Source organism: Mustela putorius, unplaced genomic scaffold (genome assembly GCF_011764305.1).
Source record: "Mustela putorius furo isolate JIRA1106 unplaced genomic scaffold, ASM1176430v1.1 tig00000129_pilon_pilon_pilon, whole genome shotgun sequence".
Classification (NCBI taxonomy): Eukaryota; Metazoa; Chordata; class Mammalia; order Carnivora; family Mustelidae; genus Mustela; species Mustela putorius.
This window is the reverse complement of record NW_025421290.1, coordinates 49,854,529-49,869,872: the sequence shown is the minus strand read 5'-3', so window position 1 is coordinate 49,869,872 and position 15,344 is coordinate 49,854,529. Positions and strand designations below refer to the sequence as shown.

Below are 15,344 nucleotides of genomic sequence, written 5' to 3'. Positions count from 1 at the left end.
AGATGCACCTCCTGCTCTGGGTTCATACATCTTGCAAAAGACCCATTGTTAGTAACCGGAGGTATGCAAAATGTCTGGGGCTTTATTTATAAGGCTAGTCTTAATATCTTAGTCAACATAAAGGTTTTCAGAGGTTCGTGTTTGACTTTGGGGTCCTTACGCTATGTTCCTTGGTCTTACGTACTTCAACCTCCACATCTCCTGGGGAAGTACTTACAGGGACTGAACGCCCTTGGATGAAAGAGGCAACAGTACCATTTTGGGGGAAAGTCCAAGCAAAGAGCACCCTTTCCTGACTGGTCTCAAATAGAAAACGCCGGGGCAAGGTAAGCCCCAAATGAGTCATAAAGAATAAGTCCCCAAAAGACTATGGTTACAGTTCTCACTTCTCCAACCCCAGGAAAGCAGAGAGGCACTGCTACAGTTTCAAAACCTGTCCCCTGGCAGTGGCTCCTTTCTGACTCGCTGGAGTTCACAGGTGACAAGTGCCACGGGGAGAATTACTTGAAGGGGACGCCAGGCAGCCTGGTGACAGTTCACACGGACAGATTTAAAGCCTCCCCTCTGCCTTTTCCAGTGTAATACACGTAGAACACAGTTGCGATTACATTTTTATCTCCGACGGCTCTGGAATCTGGGATATCAGGTGGGTCAGTCAGGTAGTGGCATTTTAATTGAAAAAACAGAACAGGACAACACAAACCTTAATAAAGTGACCCGAACAGAAACTAAACACAGCCGAGGCGGGAGAAGCTGGCGAGCTACCCAGAAATGACTCCGTCTCCCTATATGGGCACGCTTGGACTTTTAAAAGACAAATAATAGAGATTACCTTTTAAAGATGGTAGTTTCTGAAGTTCTCTGTTATTGCTGGCGTTAAACCGGGAGGAATTTTGCCGCTTGTCTTTCTTCACTATGGGCTGAGGCACTGGTACTTTAATTTTACTAGACACTGTTGATGGGGTGGCCACAAGGCTGTTTTTCCTGCTGGAAATCTGTTTCCGAAATAAAAACAGAAACACATGCATATCTCAAACTGTTGTCTTACAGCACAGTTAGAATCTGGAATATATATACGAGTCTTGCTCAGGAACGGTCCCTTCTACTCCGCCGTAAACACCAGTCCTTAGAGTGGCTGGAGTCTGAGTGACCTCCCACTGCTAGTAATGCTGGATTTCCAGTAATTTACAGACACACCTCATTTCTCACGTCTTCCTTCAAACTTTTTACTCTAAACATTTCCCATATAGGTTGACATATATAGAGGCTGATGACTGTGACCCTTCAAAGACGTTCATGTCTGAATCCCTGGAACCTGAGAATATGCTTCCTTACTTGGCCAAAGGGACTCTGGAACGGTGACGAGGTAGGGATTCCGGACTGTCAGCATGGGCCCCGCGTCATCACACAGGTCTCGACAAGACAAGACAAGACAAGACAAGACAAGGCAAGGCAACACAAGCAGATGACAAGGCAGAGGTGAGAGCCTCACAGAGACTGCTAGAAGCCAGGGCACTGGTTTGGAAGGCAAAGGAAGGGGTCACGAGCCAAGATGCGCAAGAGGCCTCTGGAAGCTGGAAGAGGACCAGAAATGGATTCTCCTCCAGGGCTTCGAGGAAGAACTAGCCATGCTGCCATCCCGATTTCGGCCCCATTTCAGATGTCTGACCCCTGGGACTGTGAGATCATCAGTTTGTGGTCCTTTGCACAGCAGCCTGGGGATCTCACCGAGACACGTGTCTGAGGACACATGTCTGCCTCAGTCGGGGAGAAGAGCCTGCAAACACCCAAGCAGAGGTGGCGGGGGGGGCAGGGGGCACGTGCAGCAGACACCCGCACAGGCCCATGGGGTGAGGGCACCCAAGGAGCTCAGATGGGCCTGGCCCCCGTGAGAGTCAACTGAGCGCTGACCGTCAAGATTCTCTGTGCAAACTGCTCACTCCTCCCACACTTCCAGCCTCAAAAGAACGGAGTCTGTACATGCACATGTGCACTTCTGAAACGCCTACCAAGCTCATCCTAGAAACACAAACCTGCCAAGACCCTTCTAGTCACACTGAGTTAGGAGAGTAGACACACCAGCCTAAGCCCCCGGCTATGCGCTCTCCTCCGGGAGTTGAATTTTTACTAAGAAGTCAGAAAAGCTTTATTTTTAAATAAGGTGCTTAGGACGACTTAGGAAGCATTTTCCAAGATGCCAGATGCAGACAGGACTCTGAATCGGGAGCGAGGGCCCAGGCTCCCTCCCCTCCCACAGTCGGCAGCCTCTGTCTTGAAAGGGCTTTCCTGGATGTGGCCCTTGACACCTGTCTCTCTTTCCACCCGATTGTGAAAGCAGGGTCTTCTTCCTTAAAAATGCCGCCCATACTTCTCCTCCTCCCAGAATTCCCTAGAACCCCTAGTTTTCACTCCCCAGTCACAGACAGCGCCTCCTAGGCCAAGTCCCTGTTTTAAATGTTACATGCACACGTCTACTAAAGTTGACATCTCCCTTCCACTTCCTAGACGCCAAACCCCATGCACCTGACCCCGAGGACAATGGGGCACGTGCGACTCCCTCCCAGACAGGAGGGGACCCCTAGCTCCTGCAGCAAAGCCTGGAACACCAGCTCCGGGCGACTGGCTAACTCATGAAACAGAGTTAACTCCACGTGTATCCACAGCCCGTGTAGGACACACACTGAGATGAGCCTTCGAACGTCTGACAGCAGAAAGTCATCCCCAAGACCTGCTGACTTGGAGCCCCTGGCCCCTTTCCTCCCCGAGAACACTGTCCTTGGGGTAGGCGGAATGAGCTTCTAGAAAGAAGACCTGGTCCCATGACCCAGGCTAACCCACTGTAGCCACTTCTCAGGGCTCTCAGCCCGCAGGCTTAACAGTGGTCTATAGAGCCCCATGCTCGGGTCACCAGCCCCTGCTCCGGCCGGGCCTGTGCCTTGGCCCCGCTTCTCCCCTGCCCACCCCGAGGGTGGCTTCCTGAGGCCTCCGGGTGGTGCACTCTGCTCTGTGGGCCGCTGCCTGCCCGGATGGGCTTGGCTACGAGGTGGCTGTCTTGTCCTTGCCCCAGACAGGCAGGCTCCAGGGCAGCCTGGGGGCCACAGGTGCTGGCAGAGCCCACCAGCCGGGTCAGAGTCTGACCTTGACCTGGCCGGGACCTGGAAGCCGCGCAGGGGGCCCTGAGCAGGGTGAGGGTGCGAATCCATCCTCCTGTTCAAAAGGCGCCTCAGGCTGCAGTGCGGACTGCGGATGGCAGGGGAGGGGCGGTCTCGGCTGCCAGTCTGACCGCACACTGCACCAGCGGACGGCAGGCGCATGGGTGACGCGGAGCGCTGGCGGGGTCACGGGAACCAGCGGGGGCAGCTGGCGGCCCCAGTCACTGCGGTGGGAAGGAGAAAGGGGCTGAGAAGCCGGGTCATGACCACTCTGGGTCCGAGCGGAAGACACGGCGACGCCCCCTTCCTTACTCCTCCGCGACGCTCTCTTCTTCCTGCGGACCAGGGCCGCAGTGCTGTCCTGGCCGCTGCGGGCCGCCCTCAGCTGCCTTCTCCGCCCGCGCAGGGCCTGGCGGTGCGCTGTGTGGCTGGCTCTCAGACACCTCGTGTAAGCCGGACGTGAACTTGGAAGTTTCCCGTCTACACAGTCACTGAAGTCCCTGATGAAGGAGACGCCCCGCGGGGAGCAGCGTGGCAGAGGTGCAGGAGGAGGGCGCCGAGGAGAAGGACGAGGCTGAGGGAAGAGTGTTCAGGAAGGAGGTCGACCCATCCGATGGCCCTGAAAGCCCAAGTCTGCGGACTTGGACCCGTCATCCTGCGGCCGGTGGAGGCTGCTGAGGGCAGCGAGGCAGCAGCAGAGGCCAATCTGGGGAGGCCTGGGGTGTCCATAACAGCTTCGGGAAGGTGGTGGGAAGAGCAGTGTCAGGGCAAACAGCAGTGCCATAGCAGGGACCTCGGGAAAGGCGAGGGGCCTGATCGTGCCGCGTGCCTACGGGGAGGCCGCCGAGGGGAGGCGTGGCTGAGGGACAGCTGCACCAAGAGCCAATCTGGGCCCCGGTGTGCAGTGACAACAGAATAGAGGACAGACGGGACAGGACAGAATGGCGGTCCGTCTGACGCCCTCCCTGGGGTGTGCAGACATACGCGGTCGCCCACAAGAAGTGCTTGGAAGGGAGGCGAGGCCCAAGGAGATGAAGAGGCCTGAAGGGGTCCTGGAGCAGCAGAGCAAGGCAGGGGCCTGGAGAAACGGAGACACTCTGAACACCTCTTTCTCCTCAGGGCTAAGTACCAGCAGCCAACGGGACATGAAGGGGTTGGCGCCCCGAGGGGGCATTGCCCACACAGAACTGCCCATGTTCCCCGACAGTCTCTGCGACCCCCCCAGCCCACACGTAGCCAGCCGCTGTCCTGAGCCCGAACCAGCACGGGCGCCCGGAGCAGCTGTCACGCCGGGCAGGGCCCTTCCCCGGAGTGCGGGGCCATCTCCTGGGATCGTGCAGGGAGCCGTGGGGCCAGACCGGGGACCTCGCTCAGTCCCTGGACTTCGGACACCACCTCCCTTGGGTCTGCCATCCAAGCAGCTCTACCCTCCCGACATCGTCCAAGATTCTCCCCTGCTGCAGTCGTATGATGAACGAGCACCGCCACGGGCCAGAGACCACGAGACCCAGAGCCTGAGGAGCCGACGCGCATGCCTTGAGAGAGCTTTTGAAAGAAAGTTCATCTGAAGAACACGATACTGGAATAAAGACAGCCCCAGAGTTACAAGCCAAGACTACTCCGCAGGGAACACTCTTCAGCAGGTGGTGCTGGGACAAGCTCGAGGCCTGGGAGAGTCAGGCCGAGTGCTGATGAGGGCGAAAAAGGTGGTCTCCCGAGAAACCAGGCTGTCTAGGAAACACTAAGGCTGCTATGCTGGGGCAGCCCCTCCGAGCAAAGCTCTCTGCACTGTGGCCCTTCCGGGCGGGAGGCTGCACGAGCTCTGGGTACGCAGGGGCTGGGCAGCTGACGGGCCTGCTGCCAGGGCCCCCTGGTTCCGATTCTCGCCCCTCTACTTCCTGCACAGCACTGCGGGGATCTTTTGTAGTATGTGGTCAGATCACCCCCTTTCCCTGCTCAAACCAGCTCACTGGTTTCCCACCACCTTAAGAATGAAATCCCCAAATCCTGCCAAGGGCGGCTGACAAGACCCTACTGCACCTGCCCTGCCCGCACCCCCACCTCTCGGACTTTATCCCTTCTGCTCAGGCCACCCTCGTCTGTCTGCAGCCCGACTGGCCTTCCCCCCAGCACACACCCAAGCTCACTCCCGCCTCCGGGTCTCTGCACTGGCTGCTTCCTCTGGCTGGAATGCCCTCCTCCCCCAGATCTCGGCACCATAGCTTCCCACTTCCCGTTCGGGTGGCAACTTCAACATCCTCTCCTCGGTGAGACCGACCTGGGCCACCTGAAGCAGGCTGGAAACGTGTGAGCAGCTTCGACATCGCAGTGACCAGAGGGCGCTCCCGGTGTGGACAGCCCCAGGGCCACGGCTCTGCAGGGTGAGAAGCCAAACTTCACACGCCACCGGCGCCCCTTGTACCCACCAGCACCCCGGCACTGTCTGAAAGCCAACGGGTCCTGTTGTGTGTCCTGCGCTGCCCCCCCCCCCGCCCCCAGCACCCACGAGGGTCCTCACTGCTTTAGACGGTCTCAGAACGTGCCTGGGGGTGACCGTGAATGAGTCGCCTGGGGAAGGCCCACGACGGGGAAAGCATGGCCTGCAGGGAAGGAAATGACTTGGGGAGAGAGAAGGGTCACTCCTGTGACGACAGGGCACCGCCCTCCAGGGCCACGCCAGACTTCTTCCTGTAAGCCCTGGGCCACGGAGCTGGGCGGCAGAGCAGGGGGATGACAGCTTCGCTCCCAAGAGTGTGGGTCAGGGGCAGTGAGAGCAGGGATTTTTGTACTGTTTTATTTTTTAACCACGTGTGTTTCGACCACCAGAACAGATACAGAGAAAACGTCTGAAAAGGAAGACAGGAGGGGCGTTGTGTCCCTGGGTCTCCCCGGGCCAACTCCCTCGGGAGACCCCGTGGCCTCGTCCGCACACCGGCGGCTGCTCCTCACAACAGAGGCCAGTCCTGGCCTGAGGCGAGCAGGGCTCCCCCTTCCTGCCCCCACTTCCCTTCTCCTCCACTGTCCCCTTTTCCCCTAATTGCACCCACTTCCTTCTAAATTCGGTACTTTGTATTAAGAGCGATAGATGATGGAGTTAAAGGAAGGGACACACACCTGAACGGGGATTATTCTGGAAGCTACTGCCCAGGTCATAGGCCTCTCTGCCCCTCAGAGCTGTCTGTGAAGTGGGAGGTGGTCTTCAGCTGCTGTCCGGGGCGGGGTGGGGGGTGGGGAGCCACCAGCCACACACGGCTCCCGAGCCCTCGAAATGTGGCTTGTGTAACTGAGGAGCTGAATTCTTAAATTTAATCTGATTTCCACACATTTCAAGGGCCCCAGGTGGCTCCTGGCTAGCATCCTGCCGGCATTCCGGCATTCCCACAGGGCAAGAACAGCACGAGCTCAGACCCACTACCCCTTCAGAGCCATGCTAAATCTCGGCTTAATAAAATATTTAAGATGAAGGAAATCCGGTGTCCTCAAACAAATTCCCCGCCTACCTCCCCTCGCCCCTGCACACCCCCATTTGGTTCTGGCCCTGTCCTCTCACTCCCCCAGGTGGAGAAAACGCAGATGACAGCACGGCTCGGATTTGGATCTGGGCAGCAGGCTTCCCTGCAGTGGTCCTTCCCAAACCAGACCAGAAGCAGGGCCCCACCAAGTCTTGGCTGAGCACCACATACGGACGGGAAGGTGTGAGATCATGACCTATAACGTCGTGCCAAACCAGACGCCACCGAGCCCTGACCCTGGCAGGCACCCGATGTTTTAAGGCAAAGCTGGAGCTTTTTTATAGCTGAAATCTTTCACATGAATCTTCCCTGTGACTTGGGGAAATATCACCGTGATTCATGCCGGTGGCAGACTGACTCACGCGGCAGAAGCAGGTGGAAAGCTCCCCACCCTGACACAGGAGGGCTGAAGGCTTGCACTCACAGCGCAATTGCTCTAACAGCAGGGGGGGAACTCTGGGCTTCTTCCGTGAACGACAACACTAGATAAATTATTTCATGAAATTCACTGAACTCTTTCTAGAATTATGGATCATGTAACGGAGCTTTTCCTAAAAAGGGACGGAGTGCTGACTGCTCCCGTCTGTGACACACACCCTAGGTCTTTCTGGGGTTCCAATTTCATGGTGACCCTGTGTTTGCTCAGGTGCTTTAAAGCACTATTTCCTCTGGTTGGGGTCTTCACGAGGAATGTGCTCCTTCTTGACCCTTGTCTTCAGCAGTGCCTGGTGTGATGGATGTGGGGGGGGTCAAGTTACTCCCGAACGCCCATGAACAACAGGTGGGACACTGTGAATAACAGAAATGGTCACCACTTAATTTCTTAAGACGTGAGGACCACATTCTTTTTATCTTCGCCAGTGCTTGTACAGAACAAGATGATCAAAACAAAACTTTCTAATATGTATATAAAATTCATAAAATATTAAAAAAAATATACATCACCCTTAAACAACACGGGTTTGAACTGCGTGGGCCCAATTCTTTTTCAAAAAATACTACACTTAAATGTATTTTGTGTTCTGGTTTTCTTAGCATTTTCTTTTCTCTGCCTTACCTTATCGTAAAAACACAGTATACAGTAACTGTACCATACCAAGTATGTGTTGAGCAGCTGTTTTTACTATCAGTAAGGCTGCCTGTCAACACAGGGCTACTAGTAGTTAAGTTCTGGGGGAGTCAATAATTATACAACAGATTCCTCGCTCTGTGTGTGTGTGTTGGGAGGGACTGGCACCCCCAATCCCCATGTTGCCCAAGGGCCAACTGTATATGTATGTTCTACTGAGAAAAACTCCCAAAAAGTTTTTGAAAAACTCAAAACAAAAAATAGAAAGCACTGAAGATCACATGGGAAGCCTTATATTTAAAGGGAAATCCTGTTTTGAACTGCTTTCATTAAAATAAGATCTTATGACACTGTCTATCTTACCACTGACCTCCAGTGCAAAGCAAAACCAAAACCAAAACCCTCTTCTAAAACTTTCACAGGATGGGTGCTTGGGTGGCTCAGTTGGTTAAGCAACTACCTTCGGCTTAGGTCATGATCCTGGAGTCCCAGGACTGAGTCCTGCATCAGGCTCCCTGCTCAGCAGAGAGTCTGCTTCTCCCTCGGACTCCTCCCCTCTCATGTGCTCGCTTGCTCTCAAATAAATAAAATTTTTTAAAAAAACAACCTTTCATAGGACATTAGAAAAACACCCAAGTACCATAATCTTCCATTTTAGTCCACTGCTATTTATTTGGAAAACAAAAACAAAAACAAAAACAAAACAACTCTGCATCAGAATGTACTTAGAGGATCAAAAGATAAAGAAACAAGATCCCCCCCCCCCGCCTTGTAGTTTACCAGATCAGAACCCCCAGCAAGCTAACTGATTTGAAGCTCCCCTTCCTCCTGAGCACTTTTAAAATCCACCAACAAACACTTCTGGCCTCCAGGTCCTCACATACATGGCAAGCACCAAGAAGAATCAAGTTAAATTGCTGTCCCCGAGTACTTAACCTAGTTAGGGAGGTGAATCAAGGTAAATAAAAGCTGTCCAAGGCAGTATAAATGGTAAATAACCAATTGAGCCAATAACTGCTTTCAAATTTAAAAGTCGGAAAAAATAGGGGCCAAAACGGTGAGAAAAACAATTTCAGATTAAGTGACCCTGACTTTGAGCTAAGGAGATGAAGGGACTAAGATGGGCGGCGAAGAGCACGGGGGAGCTCACGTTGCAAAGTGAGGTCTGGGGACCCCAAGAGGGGGGTTCCTGCAGGCACTTTCTGGGGTCCGTGCTTTTACAATAACACAAAGCCATGAATCACCTTTATAACCATCATCAGGTCAATTTTTCACAGGCTACAAGGCTCAGGGTATCAAAACAGACTGAATGCAGGAGCAGACTCAAAGAGCCAGCGAGCTTCTACTAAGCCAGACATTAATCTGCAAAAACATGGTGCAATGTCATTTTTCTCAGTGCATTTCTGTGAACAGTTATTTCTCGTAAAAACATCCTACTCACGTTAACATGCATTGCATGTGTTACTATAAGATGAATTAAGGAATGTTTAAAAAATTTGTTTTAATTTCTAGCAGGGAAAGTTATCAGCTAAAGCCAACCTAAATAAAAGCTCTTTGGGACCCCGATTTTTAAGAGCATGAAGGGATGCTGAGGCTCCTTTGGTCTGAACCCTGCTAGGGGAGAAGTATGTATCAGGCATGATTTGCAAGCGGATGTACTACTTCGTGGAAGAGTCTTTCTAAAGCAGGGGTCTCATCGGGGGCCGTTTTGCCCTGTAGGAGACATCTGGCAATGTCTGGAGACACTGCTGGCTGTCAGAACCCGAGAAGTGTGCAGCCACTGCTGTCTAGTGGGAAGGGCCAGGTGCTGGCAAGCATCCTCCAGCACACAGGGCAGCACTGCGGGGAGGCATCTGGTCTACCTATCAATGACACGGAAGGTGGGGCACCTGCTCAGGGCAGTGGGTCTCACCTGGGAGGAGGCACTGGGGGGCTGCCAAGCACATGGTCACATGCAGGAGCAGTGAGCCCTGGGGAGGGACAGAAGCTCACAGAACTGCTCCTAACTCATGCCCTCCCACCCACAGCTGACTAGCTCCTCTGCAGAGCCCCCATCCTTCTGGATCACCAGGGTTCTAAGCAAAGACGATGCAGAGTGGCTGGGAAAGTGGGCAAAGACATGATCATCAAAAGCAAGGAATTCCACTTCTGTGTAACAGACACTTAGGAATTAAAAAAATATATATAAAAACTGCTGGTCCTCTGGGTCCTCTCTCTGTGTCACTGGGGTCCCATTTAGGGTCGTGTGGGGAAAAAAAGTGGGGAGAGAATGATGGGCAGTGTGGCAGAGGCAGCCCCTAGTGACAGCATGAGCTCAGAATTCAGTCTGTAGACAGTGGCTTTGGTGTTATGGGGGAGGGGAGTCGGGGACTCTCCCCTTAGAAGGTGATGGTCACAGCCTTCTCCCTAGGAAACACACCTGCCAACAGACCACTTCCACTGTCCTCCAACACTCAGGTTAAAATTCCTGCTACAAAGCCGAGTGCCTAGAAAGTCAGATCTTCTTAAGAAATACTTTCCACCAAAATGTTGTTTCTGTTACCAGGTAATGGGGGTTATTATAAGATGAATTTAAAGTTTTTGAAATTTCCGGTTTACTTTCTCAAACAGGACTTGCCAGCCATACCTGTGGGACCTCAGCAAGCCCGGCTCCCCGTCTCTGCAACACTGAGGGGGGTTTCCTGGGATGTAAAGGGACGGATTATAGAGAGGAAAACGTTATGGCTAAGGGCAGAAGATGTCAAAATGAGCTAACGAGCTGGAGAGGACCATTCAGCTTTCTTTCCAGGAAGAGGTATTACGTCAGAGTTGCCGTAGAGACTTCCAGACCAAACTACACTGAAGCAGGACAGGTAACATACGTGACCAGAGAACAGCGCTCAAAACAACCTTTAATGTGCTTGAAACAAATCACTTTACAGAGAGCATTAACACTTTTAAAAACATAACTTTGGATGCAGTATACAAATTAAAACAGCTACTATAAAAAACACCACGGCATGGTCTCATCTTCCAGAACAGACTTTAGAAATCTCTGAGTGATCAATGAAGATTCTAAATATTCTTCAAGGGGGCCTAGATATGTTTGCACAGCTTTGAACATGACACCAAGGACAGATGTTCAGAGCGGAGTTCCCTCTGTCAGTCTCCTGAGCACCCAGGAGCCCACCTGTGGCCTCACTCCTTAAGTGTGCCACGAAATAAACCTGTAAGTACTGGGCAGAAACTTTAGTTTTGAGTATATAAATTAAAACATCCTACTTGAAAGAGAATAAAACAAACAAAAGTGTACCAGTACACATCATTCGAGAAGAAATTTCTAGAAAAATGTGCCCAGGAGCAGTTATGACCTTTACTGCTATTTTGTTACCTGGAAGATGTATTCTGCCTTACATCTCGCAGGGAAAACTTTTTCAAGAGGGGTCACGTCTAATCTATCCCATCAAATTAAAAATGGCCAAATCTGAAACTCTCCACTGTTTTTGGAGGCGAGGAAACAGGGCCATGGAAGCTAGGTGACATCACTTAGGGCACTCAGGAGTCAGCATTTTTACTCCCCAGGTTAAAATATGTTCCCCTACACCACTCTATCCTTTACCACAGAACTCTGTCTTCCTAAACACCCCTGTACAATGAAATGTTCCTTTGTTCTAACAGAAAAGTGTTCTGCAGCATAAGCCACTTGGTGCCTCTGTTTTCCGTGAGGCTGGGTTACAGCCAGCCAGGATTTGAGGCGTAAGGACCTTTTCCAGTCTTGAAGTAGTGTGTTAAGTCAACCAACCACGGGCCAAGTTCTTTTTCATGTGTTCTCTGTTGAGATGATTTCCCAAGCCTGGCTACTCTGCCCTGGGCGGACTCCTGTTCTGCACGCCCCTCAGGCTGGGACAGTCCCAAATGGGGGAAACGCCCCCACCCCAGGTGAGTTCACAGGCTGACCCGAGCGAGAGCCAGCTGTGAAGGTGATGGGACACTGAACAGGTCTGAAAAGCAGCACGAGAAAAGCAGTCCTATTTGAACAGTTCAGGTCAAAAACATTCAAGTTCAGAGGAATGTTGACAGGAGAGGGAAAAAGTGCGCAATGAGGGTCTCGAGCCCCTGAGCGGGTCAACCGTATCTGCAAGTGGGTGGAACCAGAGCTGAAGAAGCGGGATGAAGACTGAGAAGGGAACCGACATCGAACAAATTCAGGCTCAACCCAAAGTTCAAATGAACTGAAGTGCCTCAATTAGTACTCCTGCAAAACAACGTACACAGTCCTGTGCCCACTGTCCTGCTTAATGGGCCTTGTTGCCTCTGGTATCCTTATGAGGAAGCAGTGAAGGGCCCACCATGTCAGTATTTTTCGGTGGTAATTTCAAGCTCTGTAGCTCCAGCTCTTAGACAGTAGCTCTAGAAAAAATACAAAAAGACAAGTGGGGCATCACACTCAGGCACTGGAGGGGGCCACACCTAAAGAGTCTTAAGCAGCTGACAGTCTAGGAACCCAAACCACCTTAAAGACACGCACTGTACGTACTAGCAGGTTTGTGATCTTTAAGTGAACGGATGGACTTTCCAGGTTCAAACTTAATGTTATCAATCCTTCAATTCAGGTTCGTTCTGCTAAAATGGGAATAAATGAACCAGACCACTGATGTTCTTTGCCCCACTAACGGTGAGAAGAGACAGGTGTGTGACCGAGGAAGGTTCGGGGCAGTACTGGAAGCCTTAGCAGCTTTAATGAAACACCCGTAAGCAAAAGGAAAGAAAACGCATACTACCCTTGCAAAGGGACTAAATTTCACTTAAATCGATTTAGTAAAAAAACTGACTCGGAAGGAAGCAAGTCAAAAACAAGAATGTCACTGTAAAACGTGATTATCCGTTATAAAGACAGGGCAGAGAAGAACTGGCACCAGTAATTCCCAACTACTGATATTTAAGGAACCTTTGGGTCTATCTCTTTTTGCTTCGGGGAGGGTGACAGATTTGCTGGAACCAACCACCTGCTAAAGAGAAGGGAGGCTGAGAATGCACCAAATGATAAGGAAAAGATACCACTCCCCAGGGCTTTAAAAAAAAAAAAAGAAAAAAGGCTATGCCTATAATCACCAGGTAACTGTGTTTCCCCAGATGACATGGAACTCATTCTAATTTGGCTTACAGGAAAGGGATCTGACATCTGAAATTAATGTCATCTGTGATAAGCCCAGGGACCTGGGTGATCGAGCTCTGGAGAACATGAAACCACGAGCAAGCCGCTTCTTGGCTACCAGTGATCCGAAAAGGCTTCCTAGCTCAGCCTGGGTCCAGACAGCTCCTGGATCCTTCGCCTGAGGGGCTCTAGTTCAACAACTGCTCCCAATGAAGAACAGGCCAAGTGCTAGCACCTGTGTGCCCAGGAACGCCATCAACCCCACCAGGGAGACACGGTCCTCACCAAGCATTCCTGCTGCTCTTCGGTGAGTCCACAGCGAAGAAGCAAAAGAAGTGAGGACTGGCCAACGCAGAGAGAGAACAAGTGACAGATGACAGAGGATCGTATCCAAGTACCCAAACTAACTCAGCTGAGAGGTACCAACCCATGCCACTACGGAAAGAGGCTCTGGGCATCAGACATCAGCAGAGCACAAAGACCGCACCAGAGAATCAAAGGTGAGGGGAGGAGGAGCCACTGGGAGGGACGGACCTGACCTGGCAGCGGACTTGCAAAGCAAGGAAGGGGAGGAGGATCTGAAAGCTAAAAGCACCAACGACCGAGGGTGGGGAAACCAGCCTCTGCAGGAGGGCGGCTGCGTCTGGGGGGGGGGGGTGGTCATAAACTTAAAAATACCAGTTGCACAGACACAACTTCCATAAACCCATCCGTCTTTCCCCAGACTAAAATAACGAAAACCGAAAGAACTGAAATTTCAGTTTATAAAGGAGACTCGCAGACAATCTCGTGCAGGGAAACATTCTAGAAGAGCCTGGCTTTCACCACGCTGTGCTGCCCCTGGTTAAAAGGAGTTCACGAAAAAACGGAAAGGGAATATTTGAGAGCAGTTACCTCTGAGTCTATTATGTCTTGTCCTTCTTTTGAACTTTTTCCACTTTTCCCTGCTTTTGGTGATTCCTGGGAAACATCAAGCAAATCAATTAGGCTTCTCAATTTTTAGACGGCTAAACATCAGATACACCAAAATGCAGTTTTAAAACGGATGTACAGTTTACCCGGAACTTCGGATAATCTTCAGCAATACCGTCAAGAAATTCCGCCTCCCGTTATATAGAGACCCAACACGGAGCCGCGACACCCCCGCCCCCAAATCCAGACCCTCCTGGTTTTCTGGATCTGTGTTTGGCGTTGAAAACTCCGAGAAGCAGATGACCCCACATGCCGGCGCGCGGGGCATTCTGACGGGTGCACCTCGCAGCGCTGTCCGGCCTCCCACCGTAAGCCCCGCGCGCCGGCATTTCTGCGGCGGCTCGGAGACGCTACGGAGCTCCACCTGCAGCAAAGACGTCCCCCCCATGTAACGCAGCACACTCACAGCCCACGCCGCCGCCCCCTGGGATAAGAATAGTATTTCCGAGCCCCAGAGCTTCCCCGGGAGAGCAGACAATCCTTCGCCAGCGTGAGGGGTCCCTCCAGGCGGCTGCAGCCCCCCACCCCGCCAGCCCCTGCCCTGCGTGTGCGAGGCCGGGTCGACCACCTCCGCCACCGCACCTGCCCCCTCACGCCCACCGCGCGCACCGCCCCGGGCTGGCGCCCACGCCGCCCCCACCGCGGCCGCGCCCCCGCACGCCGGCCCGGGCCGTCCGGACCCCAGCCCGGCCTGGGCCCCGGCGCCCCCGCCCCCCGCCCGGCGCTCCTGCGCCCCCGGGATCCCGGCGCCCGCCGCTCCCCGCTCCCGAGCAGTTCCCCGCCCGCCCTCCTCGCGGCCCCTTCCCTTCGCCGCCCCGGCCCGTCGGGCGACCCGGACCCGGACCCGGACTCACTTTCTCCTTCTTGTTTTTATTCGGCATGGCTGGTGCGGACAGCCACCGCCTGCCCCCCGCAGCAGCAGCGGGGCCCCGCCCCGGCCGTCGCGACCCCCGGCCGCCGCCGCCGCCGCCGCCGCCGCCCGGGGACCGAGTCGCTCGCTCGCTCGCACTTCCCCTTTTCCAGGCTCCCACAGGCTGCGGCAGCCGCGGCGGCGGCGGCGGCGGCGGCGGCGGCGTCTCTCCGCCCCTCCCCCGGCCCGCCCCTCCCCGCCCCTCCCCCAGGCCCCCGGCCCGCCCCGCCGCCCCCGCCCCGCCCCCGAGCCGGCTCCGCCCCGCTGGCCTCCAGGTGCCCTGCCATTGGCTGAGGCGCCCTCACGTGCCCTAACGCTCTCCGCCGCGGCCCCGCCCCCGCGCGCGGTTCCGGTTCTCCCTCTTCCCCCAACCCCCGCCCCCAAGCAGCGCTCCGGCTCCCGGGGCCTCCTGAGCGGGGCCTCCTCGGCGGCGCCGGTGCGCCGGCGGCAGCGAGGGTTGGCCGGGAGAGACGCGCCCAGCCTCGGAAGGGGGCGTGGGGCTGCAGTGGCGGCTGCTGGCCGGCACACGCGGCGCAGGTGCGGGACGCAGAGAGCAGGGGACAAGTCAGGCGTGGAAAAGGCCGGTCTGAAACGG

At 54.0% G+C, this 15,344-nt stretch overlaps 1 protein-coding gene across 5 annotated transcripts in view; it reads right to left on the bottom strand.

Moving 5' to 3' along the window:
* The window catches only part of PPP2R5C (protein phosphatase 2 regulatory subunit B'gamma), a 120,908-nt gene extending 106,027 nt beyond the window's left edge, over positions 1-14,881 (bottom strand). For 2 of the 5 annotated variants that reach the window (XM_045073830.1, XM_045073839.1), the window contains exons 1-3: positions 14,694-14,880; positions 13,762-13,827; positions 833-995 (exon numbers count right to left, since the gene is read on the bottom strand). In XM_045073830.1, coding sequence (XP_044929765.1) covers positions 833-995; positions 13,762-13,827; positions 14,694-14,720 — 256 coding nt within the window. In that variant the 5' untranslated portion in view covers positions 14,721-14,880. Of the gene's footprint in view, positions 1-832; positions 996-13,761; positions 13,828-14,693 lie in introns of all 5 variants that reach the window. The other 3 variants (XM_045073823.1, XM_045073842.1, XM_045073826.1) reach the window with 3 other exon arrangements.
* Positions 14,882-15,344: the final 463 nt, after the last annotated feature.